Genomic DNA, 15054 nt, shown 5'->3' with positions numbered 1-15054 from the left:
GACAATTGTGATGTTTAAATATGTCAAAACTCTACATGAAGGCAAAAAAAAAAAAGTATCCAAGTGTTTATTTCACTGACACGTGTGCAGTAACAATATGACCGAGAGCATGGCTGCAGAGGCCGGATCGCTCTACTGTATGTCACTTAAAAACAATATCAACCTGAGTGTGATAATGCTTTAAAAGTCTGAATGCATCATAACGAATCAAATCCATCGAGGAAAAAAACCAAACAAACATGTGAATCCTGTCAGAGAATATACAAATGGAAGATTATTTTACTCTCTGCTCACCTGCTGGCTCTCAAAGGTCCAGGTGCTGTCGGGTAAAGACGCATCCAGGACACTGATCACCTCCTTAAAGTCAGTGGTGCTGCTGGGTTTGATCAAAGTGAAGTCACTGTACTCTGACATCGGAGACATGCAGGACCTGAAGGACTGACTCTGAGACAACATGTCTCCTCCCAGGACCTCCACGTACTTTATAGGTCCGTCAGTGTTGAGCTGAATCTGCAGGTTTCTGTTGGGGTTCTTGTAATCATCACAGTCGCTCCGACTCATGCAGCAACTCCCGCTGCTTCTGCTGCTCCTGATGCATTTAACCGCTAAGATAAGAAAAGTCAGCACAGACAGCACGGACACCGAGGCCAGAGACAGAATCAAATAAAGGGTGATTCTGCCGTTTTTCTTGCTGGGCTCGGTCGCTTTCTGTCGGAGGTCTAAGATGGGCTCGTGGAGGCCGTCCTCCATCAGGATGGACACCGTGACGGTGGCGGACTGGACCGGTTCCCCGTCGTCCTTGACCTCTATAAGCAGCCTCTGAGAGGAGTCGTCCTGCTCGGACACAGCGCGTTTAGTCCTCACCTCCCCTGTGTACAGATTGACAGTGAACAGAGAGGCGTCTGTGGCTTCCGCCAGTTTGTAGGAGATCCAGGCGTTATGGCCCGAGTCAGCGTCCACGGCCGTCACCTTGGTAACCAGGTGACCCGCTTTAGCGGAGCGGGGCATCCTCTGATGAGAGAGGGAGCCCAGGGCAGCGGAGGAGGGGTAAATAACAGCGGGGGCATTGTCGTTCTGGTCCAGGATAAAAACATGGACGGTGGCGTTGCTGCTGAGAGACGGAGAGCCCTGGTCCTTTGCCTGAACCTGAATCTGAAACACCTTCAGCTTCTCATAGTCAAACGAGTGCATGCTGTAGATGCTGCCGTTATCTGAGTTGATGTAAACATAAGCGGAGACAGACACGTCCTGCACTTTAGAGTCCAGGATAGAGTAAGAGATTTTCGCGTTTTCACCAAAGTCCAGGTCAGACGCTGATACTGAGTACAGTATAGACCCTGCTACCCCATTCTCCTTTAAATAGACATTATAGGAGGGCTGAGAGAATATAGGAGGGTTGTCATTCACATCAGTGACGATGACAGGTATCATTTTCTTACTGGACAGAGGAGGAGAGCCTGAATCAGTGGCTGTTATCTCAACGTTATATTCTGAGAATTTCTCTCTGTCTAAAGCTCCACTGGTGACTAGTTCGTAATTATTAGAGAATGATGGTTTCAGAGTGAAAGGAGAACGCTTAGAAAGCTGTAAAGTTACTTTACCATTATCACCAGAGTCAAGGTCTCGTGCACTGATTAGAGCCACTACTGTGCCACTTGGTGCGTTTTCACGTGCTGGACTGGGTTTTGAAGTGAGCACAATTTCTGGAGCATTATCATTTATGTCTTCTACGTCCAATTGCACACGACAGTTACCGTCCATTTCGGGAGTGCCTTTGTCTTTAGCAGTTATATCGATAAGGAATGATTTAGAAGTTTCATAATCTAATGGTCCTTTCAATATGAGTTCTCCTGTTCTATCATTTATTTCAAATGTTGATAACACAACATCTGGAGTGCGGGACCCGAAAGAATATTTCACTTCACCATTAAGACCCTCGTCCGCATCTGTAGCTGTAAGTTTAATTACAAATGTTCCTTTGGTGCTGTTCTCCTTTAAAGACACTTTGTATTCATGTTCACTGAATACTGGAAAATTGTCATTGTTATCAAGTACATCAATAATTATCTTACAGGTGCCAGATGTGACCGGGTTTCCCCCATCTAATGCTGTCAACACCAGCTGATGAAGAGCATTCTTTTCTCGGTCTAAAGGCTTCTCTAACACTAATTCTGGAACCGTTTTACCATTTTTTGCATCTTTAAATTTGAGTGAAAAATATTCGTTTTTGCTCAGAGAGTACGTTTTCAAAGAATTGCTTCCAACATCAGGGTCCTCGGCACTCTCCAAAGGAAAGCGTTTGCCAAGTGCAACTGATTCCGGTATTTTCAGGTTAATCTCCTGTGTCAGAAAACGAGGAGAATTGTCATTTATGTCTCTTATTTCCACCTCAATTCGATGAGACTGCAAGGGATTTTCAACAACAACTTGCAGAGGTAGAACACAGCTGGCGCTTTGTCCGCATAAAGCCTCTCTGTCTATTCTGTCATTCACCACCAGCTCGCCCTTCCCCGCATCCACACTGAAATACTGCTTACCAGCCTCAGAGGCGACACGCAGCTTACGGTCGAAAATCTCTGATAGTCCCAAACCCAGATCTTTGGCTAGATTTCCTACCACAGATCCCTGTTTCAGCTCCTCCGGGATGCTGTAACGAGTCTGTCCGTTTATTGTACTCCACAAGAGAAAGAAATGATGCCACCAGAGCGCCTGCCACCTCCAGTCTCGGTATCCTATTGTCTTTGTCATCCTCGGTCCGCTATAACACAATAATTCCAATCGAGAGCTTGTTCATAACAATGTCGGTATCCATGATGGTCGGAAAAATCCCCAAAGAAACATTGCTACAAAATCTGCGCATTGCTTTATGCTTAATTCACACGTTTAAATCAAAGGAAAAACGAGCTCAACACCGTCTCTCCTCGAGCTCTTTGCATTCAAAGTGTAACAGCGCTAAGGCTGCATGGGGGCAGGGACAAGATTGCTTTGTACAGTTCTGAATCCTATTGGTGCACAGCATCCACCTCTACTATCCAATGAGAGGGACACTGATCGACACCGTTAAAGAGACAGCATCTGTTCTTGCTGTGAGCTGTCGTCTGGGATGATTATGACTAGAATCATTGAATACGAAGTAATAAAAACAAACCTTGGCCCTGTCAAACAGAAGATATAAATAAAAACCACAGCTTACAGTATGTACATTAGATTAACTGAAAAGATTCAAATATAATTTCTGATCACAGAAAAAGCTGAGTCCATATAAAAATATTCATCAGACATCTATTGGCAAAATAGTTTTAATGAAAAAATCAATCAACACTTTCCGACGTCAACTGGCAGCTGCTGCACTTCACAGTCGCTGTCCGCTCTCATGGTGCTGAATTGTTCAAATGTGTGCGTGTAACACGAAACTGATAGATGCCTCAACACAATATCATGCAATAGATAGATAGATAGATAGATAGATAGATAGATAGATGCTTAAAGCTATTTTCTTTTCTTTTCATTATTAAGCCCAATGGTTCTTTTCTGCTCACCTGCTGGCTCTCAAAGGTCCAGGTGCTGTCGGGTAAAGACGCATCCAGGACACTGATCACCTCCTTAAAGTCAGTGGTGCTGCTGGGTTTGATCAAAGTGAAGTCACTGTACTCTGACATCGGAGACATACAGGACCTGAAGGACTGACTCTGAGACAACATGTCTCCTCCCAGGACCTCCACGTACTTTATAGGTCCGTCAGTGTTGAGCTGAATCTGCAAGTTTCTGTTGGGGTTCTTGTAATCATCACAGTCGCTCCGTCTCATGCAGCAACTCCCGCTGCTTCTGCTGCTCCTGATGCATTTAACCGCTAAGATGAGAAAAGTCAGCACAGACAGCACGGACACCGAGGCCAGAGACAGAATCAAATAAAGGGTGATTCTGCCGCTTTTCTTGTTGGGTTCGGTCGCTTTCTGTCGGAGGTCTAAGATGGGCTCGTGGAGGCCGTCCTCAATCAGGATGGACACCGTGACGGTGGCGGACTGGACCGGTTCCCCGTCGTCCTTGACCTCTATAAGCAGCCTCTGAGAGGCGTCGTCCTGCTCGGACACAGAGCGTTTAGTCCTCACCTCCCCTGTGTACAGATTGACAGTGAACAGAGAGGCGTCTGTGGCCTCCGCCAGTTTGTAGGAGATCCAGGCGTTATGGCCCGAGTCAGCGTCCACGGCCGTCACCTTGGTGACCAGGTGACCCGCTTTAGCGGAACGGGGCATCCTCTGATGAGAGAGGGAGCCCAGGGCAGCGGAGGAGGGGTAAATAACAGCGGGGGCATTGTCGTTCTGGTCCAGGATAAAAACATGGACGGTGGCGTTGCTGCTGAGAGACGGAGAGCCCTGGTCCTTTGCCTGAACCTGAATCTGAAACACCTTCAGCTTCTCATAGTCAAACGAGTGCATGCTGTAGATGCTGCCGTTATCTGAGTTGATGTAAACATAAGAGGAGATAGACACGTCCTGCACTTTAGAGTCCAGGATAGAGTAAGAGATTTTAGCGTTTTCACCAAAGTCCAGGTCAGACGCTGATACTGAGTACAGTATAGACCCTGCTACCCCATTCTCCTTTAAATAGACATTATAGGAGGGCTGAGAGAATATAGGAGGGTTGTCATTCACATCAGTGACGCGGACAGGTATCATTTTCTTACCGGACAGAGGAGGAGAGCCTGAATCAGTGGCTGTAATCTCAATACTATATTCGGAGATATTTTCTCTATCTAAAGCACCACTGGTAACCAGTGCGTAATTATTAGAAAAAGATGGTTTAAGGGCAAATGGAGATTTCTTGGGGAGCTGTAATGTGACTTTGCCGTTAACATCTGAATCCAGGTCTCGGGCACTGATTAAAGCTACTACAGTGCCACTAGGCGAGTCCTCGCGCACTGGCTTCGGCTGAGAGGTGAGTATTATTTCTGGGGCATTATCGTTAACATCTAAAACGTCAACATGCACAGTACAATGCCCCTCCATTCTCGGACTGCCTTTATCTTTAGCACTTATATCTAATTCATAATTTGAATTCACTTCGAAATCTAGTTTTCCTTTTAGAGATAATGCCCCCGTTATATGATCAATGCTAAAGACAGAGAGAACAGTGTCTGGTGTGTGAGCTCCAAATGAATATTCTACCTCTCCGTTTGGACCCTCGTCCATATCTGTCGCCTTCGTTTGCACTATCAATGCACCTTCTGGAGCATTTTCACTAACAGATACTTTATATAACGGCTTCTCAAAAGCTGGGACATTATCGTTATTGTCAAGGACTCTAATAGACAGCTGAGCGGTCCCCGATCTCACGGGGTTGCCTCCATCCAGAGCTGTCAACAAAAGCTTATGAACAGCCTTTTTCTCTCTATCTAGAGTTTTTGCTAAAATCAATTCAGGGACCTTCCTTCCACCGGCAACTTCTTTAACTCTAATATTAAAACATTCATCTTTACTGAGAGTGTACGACTTCAATGAATTACTGCCAACATCTGGATCTAAAGCGCTCTCTAATGGAAAACGAACCCCTAAACTCATAGATTCCGCAACCTCCAATGTGATATCATTTGATGGAAATCTTGGCGCATTATCGTTAATGTCTTGTATTTCTACCTCAACACGAAACAGTTGTAATGGGTCTTCTATTACAACCTGCAGAGGTAACACACAGCTGGCGCTTTGTCCGCATAAAGCCTCTCTGTCTATTCTGTCATTCACCACCAGCTCGCCCTTCCCCGCATCCACACTGAAATACTGCTCACCAGCCTCAGAGGCGACACGCAGCTTACGGTCAAAAATCTCTGATAGTCCCAAACCCAGATCTTTGGCTAGGTTTCCTACCACAGAGCCCTGTTTCAGCTCCTCCGGGATGCTGTAACGAGTCTGTCCGTTTATTGTACTCCACAAGAGAAAGAAATGATGCCACCAGAGCGCCTGCCACCTCCAGTCTCGGTATCCTATTGTCTTTGTCATCCTCGGTCCGCTATAACGCAATAATTCCAATCGACAAATTGTATAGAACGATGCTGAAATCCATCATCGCAGATGATATTCCAACAGGAAATTTTCCATAATTAGTGAGCATGGCTGTGAGCTTAGATATATAATTTCCTTATTGTAAAATACGAGCTCATTGCTGTCTCTCCTCGAGCTCGTTGCATTCTGTGTTACAGCACAGGGGCTGAATGGGGGCAGGGACAAGATTGCTTTGTACAGTTCTAAATCCTATTGGTGCAAAGCATCCACCTCTACCATCCAATGAGAGAGAGGCTGATCTACACTCTTAAAGTCACAGCATCTGTTCTATTTGTCCCCCTGTACTTCAATCAATGCTGTTTTAGACTTACAAAATCAAGAAAGAAAGAAAGAAAGAAAGAAAGAAAGAAAGAAAGAAAGAAAGAAAGAAAGATCAGCCTACACGCCTCTGCCTCCCTGTATTCCAGAAAGAATCGCTGTCCGCCTGCGTGGTGCTGAACTATTCAGATATGGCTATGTAAATGTGCGCATGTGAGGCCATACTGACAGATGTCTTGAACACAATTATTCTAACACTTTCTAAACACATCCTTGCGAACTATGATTTTCTTTTTATTACAAAATTATAACCAAACTTTAGATAGATTATGTAAATGACTGTGACTGACTACTGTCATTTTGTAAAAAGATAATTGAATTTCACAAAAGCAAGCAACATAAAAATTGCAAAAAAAAGTCTACCATTGTTCTCTGCTCACCTGCTGGCTCTCAAAGGTCCAGGTGCTGTCGGGTAAAGACGCATCCAGGACACTGATCACCTCCTTAAAGTCAGTGGTGCTGCTGGGTTTGATCAAAGTGAAGTCACTGTACTCTGACATCGGAGACATACAGGACCTGAAGGACTGACTCTGAGACAACATGTCTCCTCCCAGGACCTCCACGTACTTTATAGGTCCGTCAGTGTTGAGCTGAATCTGCAGGTTTCTGTTGGGGTTCTTGTAATCATCACAGTCGCTCCGTCTCATGCAGCAACTCCCGCTGCTTCTGCTGCTCCTGATGCATTTAACCGCTAAGATAAGAAAAGTCAGCACAGACAGCACGGACACCGAGGCCAGAGACAGAATCAAATAAAGGGTGATTCTGCCGTTTTTCTTGCTGGGCTCGGTCGCTTTCTGTCGGAGGTCTAAGATGGGCTCGTGGAGGCCGTCCTCCATCAGGATGGACACCGTGACGGTGGCGGACTGGACCGGTTCCCCGTCGTCCTTGACCTCTATAAGCAGCCTCTGAGAGGAGTCGTCCTGCTCGGACACAGCGCGTTTAGTCCTCACCTCCCCTGTGTACAGATTGACAGTGAACAGAGAGGCGTCTGTGGCCTCCGCCAGTTTGTAGGAGATCCAGGCGTTATGGCCCGAGTCAGCGTCCACGGCCGTCACCTTGGTAACCAGGTGACCCGCTTTAGCGGAGCGGGGCATCCTCTGATGAGAGAGGGAGCCCAGGGCAGCGGAGGAGGGGTAAATAACAGCGGGGGCATTGTCGTTCTGGTCCAGGATAAAAACATGGACGGTGGCGTTGCTGCTGAGAGACGGAGAGCCCTGGTCCTTTGCCTGAACCTGAATCTGAAACACCTTCAGCTTCTCATAGTCAAACGAGTGCATGCTGTAGATGCTGCCGTTATCTGAGTTGATGTAAACATAAGAGGAGACAGACACGTCCTGCACTTTAGAGTCCAGGATGGAGTAGGACATCTTCGCGTTGTCGCCAGAATCCGCATCAGCTGCTGACACTGAGCACAAAATGTTCCCCGGAGGATAGTTCTCCTTCACATAAATTACGTAAGAAGGTTGGGAGAAAACTGGTGGGTTGTCATTTACATCTAACAATTCAACAAGTATCACTTTCTCACTCGATAAAGGGGGCCTTCCAGAATCAGTAGCATGTATCCTGACACTATACTGGGCATTTTTTTCACGGTCAAGTGGCCCATTTGTCACTAAAGAGTAATGGTTAGAGACCGATGGATTTAACTTGAAGGGGGATTTAGAAGACACGCTCAACTTAATCTTGCCATTGTCGCCCGAATCTGGGTCTTTTGCACTTATCAGTGCAATAACTGTTCCGATTGCTGAATCTTCAGGAACAGGTGTCGTTAAAGACGTCACAATTATTTCAGGAACATTGTCGTTAATGTCAACTACTTTAATTTCGACACTACAATGTCCATCCATCTCAGGATTTCCTTTATCTTTAGCAGTTATGTCAAATCTATGCATGGGGTTCGTTTCATGGTCTAAATGTCCCTTTACAACAACAGCTCCGGTAGATGGTTCAATATCAAATAATGATAAAGTCAGATCTGTAGTTTGCTCTGCAAAATAATATTCAATCTCTCCATTTAGTCCTTCGTCTGCATCTGTAGCTTTAACATGCAATATCTCTGTTCCAGGTGTTGCCTTTTCGCTCACATTAGCCTCATATAGCTGTCTCTCAAATTGCGGAGCATTATCGTTGTTGTCAAGTACTATGACTTTTATATCAGAGGTCCCTGAACGCACCGGATCTCCACCATCAACAGCAGTGAGGATAAGATTGTGTACAGGCAGCTTTTCTCTGTCAAGTTGTTTTTCAAGCACCAGTTCGGGGATCTTTCTTCCATCCTTGATGGTTTTAACAGTCAATTTGAAATTGTCATTTTTGCTAATGAGATAAGAGCGTACAGAGTTGGTGCCTACATCGGGATCCTGTGCACTTTCTAAAGGAAATCGCGCTCCCGGATTTACCAGCTCTGCAATTTTCAACACTCTGTCTTTATTAAGAAAACTAGGAGAATTATCGTTTGTATCTTGTATTTCAATTTCGACTCTATGCAGCTGCAGTGGATTATCTATTACTAGTTCCAAAGGCAACAGACAAGACGGTCTTTGTCCACACAGTTCCTCCCTATCTATCCTATCAATCACCACCAGTTCTCCCTTCCCCAAGTCTATGTTAAAATACTGCTTACCAGCATCCGAGGTGATCCGCAATTTACGTCGATACAGTTCAGATACAACCAAACCCAGATCTTTGGCTAGATTTCCTACCACAGAGCCCTGTTTCAGTTCCTCCGGGATGCTGTAGCGAGTCTGTCCGTCTATTGTACTCCACAAGAGAAAGAAATGATGCCACCACAAAAAAACCTGCCATACAGGCAATTTGTTCCACATTATTCCTCGTTCCATAAATCCCATATCGCTTCGCTCCAATCCCAACTTCTCAACTGAGTGAATAAAGATGGTCTATAATCCAATGCAGACGCGTCCTCATACATAACAGAGACATTCATGCTTTGTGTCTGCCTATGCATCCCTCTCCTCCTGTGCAGATCATTGTAATGGTACGACGCTGAAGCTACTCGCTGAGAGAGAGTAGATCTCTTTGTACAGCTCCGATTTTCATTGGCGGACAGAGTGTACCCATTTCCACCAATCGTGGCATCAGTGAACGTCTACTGAGCAGTGACGTAGAAATATGATGCATAGAGAAGGCATCCTGGTTATTGTGGTTCCATCACATGAAATATCATTATACTACTAAATACACAGTCTCGACAGACAGCCTACAATGTTCCCTTATTGTTTATTATTTACATAAATATGAATACTGTATAATATATTTAATCATGGATCAAAGCTGTAGAAAAAAGATGCCAGAATAGTGTCTTATAAATAATTGAATGACTGATCATTGTAGGATCACTCATCTAATGCTGTGTGTTAATCCATCTATCCTCCTGCCTCTGAATACCTGCATGCATGCACATGTGCCTTTGTGGCTGACAAGGCTCTTCGTTGCCTTCCTGTGGCCAGAGAAAGCCAATGCAGCCTGCCTACGTCATGACGTCTTCAGAGCTCTCAACGAGCCTCAGAGAAATAATTATGTCAGCAGCCAACGTAAAAAATACCCGTATGGAGGTCTGTAGAGCAAAGGAAAAGGGAGGGGGAGCGCAGATGGTGTGGGAAGGCGTTTACTCCCGTTTTGCCTCTCTCTCTCTCTCTCTCCACCTCTCTCCAACAGACAGACAGATATCATATATAAATATATAAATGTGTGTGCGTGTGTGTAAAGAGAGAGAGAGAGAGAGAGAGAGAGAGAGAGAGAGAGAGAGAGAGAGAGAGAGAGAGAGAGAGAGGGAGAGAACGAGAGAGAGCATTGCTTATCAAAATACACTCTATGATTATAATTAGAATATATATTAATATATATATATATATATATTACATATAGGATATAGGACAGATTACGGTCTTACATACTTTTAGATCATTCGTAGATGTTTAATTGTCACTAACGATCAGGGATAATGTGACATATTCAATAAAAATAAAGCTAAACACGCGGAATTCAGTGCTGCGGATGATAAAACAAAAAAACTAATACTAACATATTCAAATCAAAACGATCAAATAAAAAATAATCTCAGTAAGATAATAAGTATGCAATAGTCTTCTGCTCTGAATGGAGGCGGGCGACAGAGGGAGATGTGGAGAGGCAGTGGAGACAGGCAGAGGTAGGGGGAGAGCGCCGAGCTGATTTCAGCACCACACGTGTGGACAGCGCCACACAGGCGGCCAACTGCTGCTGCTGCAGGCTGGAGAGGCAGCAGGCCTCGTTACACAGGCTCTCACTGAGGACAGCGAGCAGCCAGGACCACAACACAATGTCAATCTTCTTAATAGTTTCTTGCTACTTACTGTGAATGCAGGAACAACCACAGGAGTATATTTTACTGTAGTAAACACATTACATTAAATATTACAAAAGTAAAATATGCTCATAGATGTACCGTCAGACTTTTAAAAGTCTTGGATAAATACAAAATATATCAATGTGCTAACTTGATACTTGTGTTTTTTATCAATGAGAAGAGGAAGAGAAGGAGCAACTTTCAGATGTCAGATAATGAGATCATTTTAGGTTAAATTATGAAGTCAGTGTAACATTTTTCTATGCAATTTTGCTTAAAGTCCAGGAATGCTATTTCCATAAAGAAACACACACAATGTTTAATTCTGAGGAAACACTTGGTTGCACACATGTATTTAAATGTCATGTTGAGCTTCATATAGCACACGCTCAGTGTTCGGTGTTGACTGACAGTAGAAAGTGCTGAGGCCGCATAAACTAATTCATTAATTAATTTTTTACTTTATTTATTTATCTATTTTTACTACACCTCAGTGATATTTCACTTCCATTCATTTATTCATTCATTTATTATTCACACCATCTCATACTGTGCAGGCTGGAGCATATCCCACTACATGCAGGACAGATCACCAGTTTAGCACATGGTAAACACTCATCAACAAGCATACACAAAAGGACCACAAAACTGGACCAAGGTCCACAGTGGATTCAAACTTGTTTTGTCAGTTTGCATAATATTCATAATGATTCATAATTCATAATGATAAGATAATCACATGTAAGCTATAAAGCAATTGAAAATAAGAGATCATCTGTAAATACAACCCAACAAACAGTATGTTTAGGTTATGTTAAGATTACTATGATAGATGTCAGTGTGTTAAAAGTATTTTCTAGTATTTGTCTAGTTCAGTTACATATACATCTGCCAGATGAAGTTCACCTGAAAATGAAAAGTCAGTCATTGTCTATTCACCCCAATGCAGATAGAAAGCCGGTGGTTCATAGTCAACTAAACATTTCTGGAGCTTGATGGCAAAACAGTGTTGCAGCATTCTCCTAAAAGTAGATGGGGACTTGGGCCTTGCAGGGCTTCCGGAGACTTGGATCGCGCAGGACCAGCTGTATGGAACCATTATATTATTATTATTATTATTTATTTTGAGTTGTTTGTTCAAGTTTTGAAAACACGTCCTCATCTACTCCAGTTGTTTTAGAGAATGCTGCAATTCTGTTTTGCTGTGAAGCTCCAGAAGTCTTTTGAGGACTAAATCATTTTATCTGACTTTCCACGGGAATGGTAGTGGATAATGACTGAATTATCATTTTTGAGTGTATTCATCCTTTAAACTCACACAGTCCAAAACATCAGTCCTCAATAATTCTGTGGAAGTATTATAGTAGTAATAGTAGTAGTAGTAGTAGTAGTAATGTTTTGATCAGCTTTTGTGGGAACTGTTTTGGAGAGGTGTTGATGAAACTACGTAAATTTTTAAGGCTGCATTTTATGATGCTGGTGAATTGCACTGTGTTAAACTCACAAGTGTTTCTGTTCATTGTCCACCCTATCTATATCTATGAGTGTAGCATAAATAACAGAAACAACTCTCTTCAAATTATCACACAGTTGAATCAACACCTTTTCAAAACAGGTTTAATAAAAACATATAATGATAACTTTGATAAAGGACAGATGTATTGCAGGACTGATGTAATTGGCTGCATTAGTTCTAATCTAGGTGTACCCAATATACTGACAATTGAGTGTATGACCACATCTTCCCATGTAAAAAAAAATAACATAACTTTTTCCTATGATATGTTTAATGTCCTCCTGACATGCTATGTTTGTGTCACATAGTTTAAATCTCTTCTGCACTGTTATTTGTCTTAACCTTTCTTTAATCACTGCATTGTAACTTTTAATGACTGTAGTATGTTGCTCTATAATGAACTAAATAAAGTGGATCCAAGAGAAGTAAGGAGAGTATAATCATGCAACTTAATTCCAGCAGGAGTTACTTTAACAGCCGGTATTCGCTGCTAATACTTTCTTTAAACCACATAAGCCTGTTAGTAAGGAGAGCTGTTCAACTTATTCCACTGTCTTGCTCAAATGTACTTTGGTGCACTGATAAAGAGTGTAGGTACAAAGGAGCAAGAGCACTGATTTAAAGTATTCTCAGATTATAAATTACAAGTTACTGTCTAAAAGTTTAATTTATCATTTTATACCCAAAAACTCATGTCAAAATTCAATTACAATGTAGTTTATAAATTATGTTCATGCAATAATGAGTGTAATTCAGTGTAACAGCCCAGTCAAATGAAAAACATCAGACCACTCACACTCATCCATGTTTTCAACAGAATGTCTGTCCATCAACGCCTGATTGAAGCAATCATCAGTGCTGACAGATGTGTTGTGAGGTACGTGAACAGATGTGTTGCTTGTGGAAAATCTGATTAGCTGCTTGATTAAGTGCCAATGCATAATGTTTACACACTGTAAAACATGTCACCGCAATGTCTTTGTTTGATTTCTGTTCCTGCATGGTGATCTAGAGTGTGCTGTTCTGTCGTCAGTGCATCAGTAATGTGTGCTGTGATACAGATGAAGACTGCTTCTTACCTTATTTGGTGAGTCGGGAGTAAACAGGAGTCAGGGAGGAAACAGGAACAGCCACAGGCAACAAAGGGGACGCATGAAAGAGAGAAACAAGAGGGGAAGGAAGTTAGTTAGACTGGTGGTCAGCATACAGAGTCTGGCTTTGGGAGGTACAGAAACACAAATACTTACCATGTGGCTCCCCACAAATGGGGTTGTGAATTTGTGTGGTGATTCAATGAGTATGGAATTTCTGTTTATTAATAATAAATTGACTCTCACGAGCAGACAAAAACAACCCGCTGCGAGTGCACATAATCTGTTTAAGTTAACAAATGTGGAAACAATTATGTGCTGTTTGATCAGCTTCTAGTGAGTATGATAATAATAATAAGAGTGAGCACCCGTCAGAATGTAACGTAGAAAACATAAACCAAGCCGGGTGTCAATTCAGGTCACAGAGCCTGAAGTATCAAACCCAAAAAATAGGGAACACATTGCCATATGAGTCTGTTTGTGTGTGTTAGTGAGTAAGAGAGAAAGATGGAAAGAGAGAGAAAAGAGCATACGGGAAACTGTGTTACAGCGTTACCGTCCTTGTAAGAGAGCTGATTATAACAATTTTGATTTTTAAAAAGTTGGGAGATGTAGGAAACATGAATAAAACAGAATGTGATATTCTTACGAATCCTCTTTGATATATGCTCAAATGACCATGTTTCAAACAAGTTGGTACAGGAGCAACAAAAGACTAAGAAAGTTGTTGAATGCTCCAAAAACGACTGTTTGGAACATTCCACAGGTAAACAGGTAAATTGGTAACAGGCGACAGCATCAGGTTTAGGTATGTATGAAAAGTGGCATCCTCTGAAATCTCAGTCTCTTTTACAAGCAAGGACAGGGCGAGGTTCAACACTTTGTGAAACACATGATATCAGGGATATCACTACATGAGCTTGGGAACATCGTTGTCTGTAAAGACAGCTCGTTGGAAAATGATTGCATACTGTTTTATTTACATTTTTCACATCATCACATCTTATTTGGAATCAGAGTTGTGTGATTAAAAGCGAAAGAAATAACATTGTTGAAATATACAGAGGCAGTATCTCAGTGTATGGAGTGTGGCTGATATGCCAATCTATCAAGTCGTAGTTTTGAGAATAATTTTCAACAGCTTTCACTAAATAGTATCTGGTATGTTACACTATGTTTTACAAAGGGAAATAGATTTAAATTCCCTCCTCATTTAAACAAAGGCATGTAGACCATTTCAGCCTGAACCAAAACACTAACACAATCATTACTGAGGGTATTAAAGACTTGGAAAACCCTGTTAACACCACCAATGTATGAATCATAACCCAAATACTGCACTGCACTGGTGCACAAAGCCACTACCCTCATCGCAACAGCAGGGGGCCTCGAGGCGATGCCCTGAGACAAATCCATGCCTTATTAATGAGATTCTTTGCTGTGTTACCCTGTGTTTGTCACAGCTGATGTCTGCAGTGTCTTTGTGAGATGCAATGTAAGCATCTTAGACAAAGCAGCAACTGCTTTTAGTTTAAATTGTACACTGTAGGAAATAAGCCTTTTGTAGTGAAATATTAGGTAGTGGTACAAGATCACAGTTTTGGTCCAAAAGCAACATCCATGCAAAATAAACAGGTCAACCAGGAAAATGAGGATAAAAAAAAAAAAAGGACAAAAAAGGCCATTGTTCCTTTTATATAACAGAAAGAAATTAATAATAATTTGGTT

General features: G+C 42.6%; 2 protein-coding genes across 41 annotated transcripts in view; both read right to left on the bottom strand.

Annotated features, from left to right (window-relative positions):
- LOC115568600 (protocadherin gamma-C5-like) overlaps window positions 1–15054 on the bottom strand; it is a 281207-nt gene that overhangs the window by 34214 nt on the left and 231939 nt on the right. Inside the window, exon 1 of one of the 40 annotated variants that reach the window (XM_030396054.1) lies at window positions 5947–6276. The exons of 38 other annotated variants lie outside the window; for them this stretch is intronic. In XM_030396054.1, the coding sequence (XP_030251914.1) occupies window positions 5947–5993 (47 nt within the window). In that variant the 5' untranslated portion in view covers window positions 5994–6276. Of the gene's footprint in view, window positions 1–2701; window positions 2996–5946; window positions 6277–15054 lie in introns of those variants that run through there. One more of the 40 variants, XM_030396053.1, reaches the window with a different exon arrangement.
- Window positions 6719–9411, bottom strand: LOC115568605 (protocadherin gamma-C5-like). Its single transcript, XM_030396107.1, has one exon. It carries the CDS (start codon window positions 9221–9223, stop codon window positions 6734–6736), a length of 2490 nt encoding a protein of 829 aa, XP_030251967.1. The 5' UTR covers window positions 9224–9411; the 3' UTR covers window positions 6719–6733.

This window comes from Sparus aurata, chromosome 18, assembly GCF_900880675.1.
Source record: "Sparus aurata chromosome 18, fSpaAur1.1, whole genome shotgun sequence".
NCBI lineage: Eukaryota > Metazoa > Chordata > Actinopteri > Spariformes > Sparidae > Sparus > Sparus aurata.
This window is presented reverse-complemented; position numbering and strand designations above follow the sequence as displayed.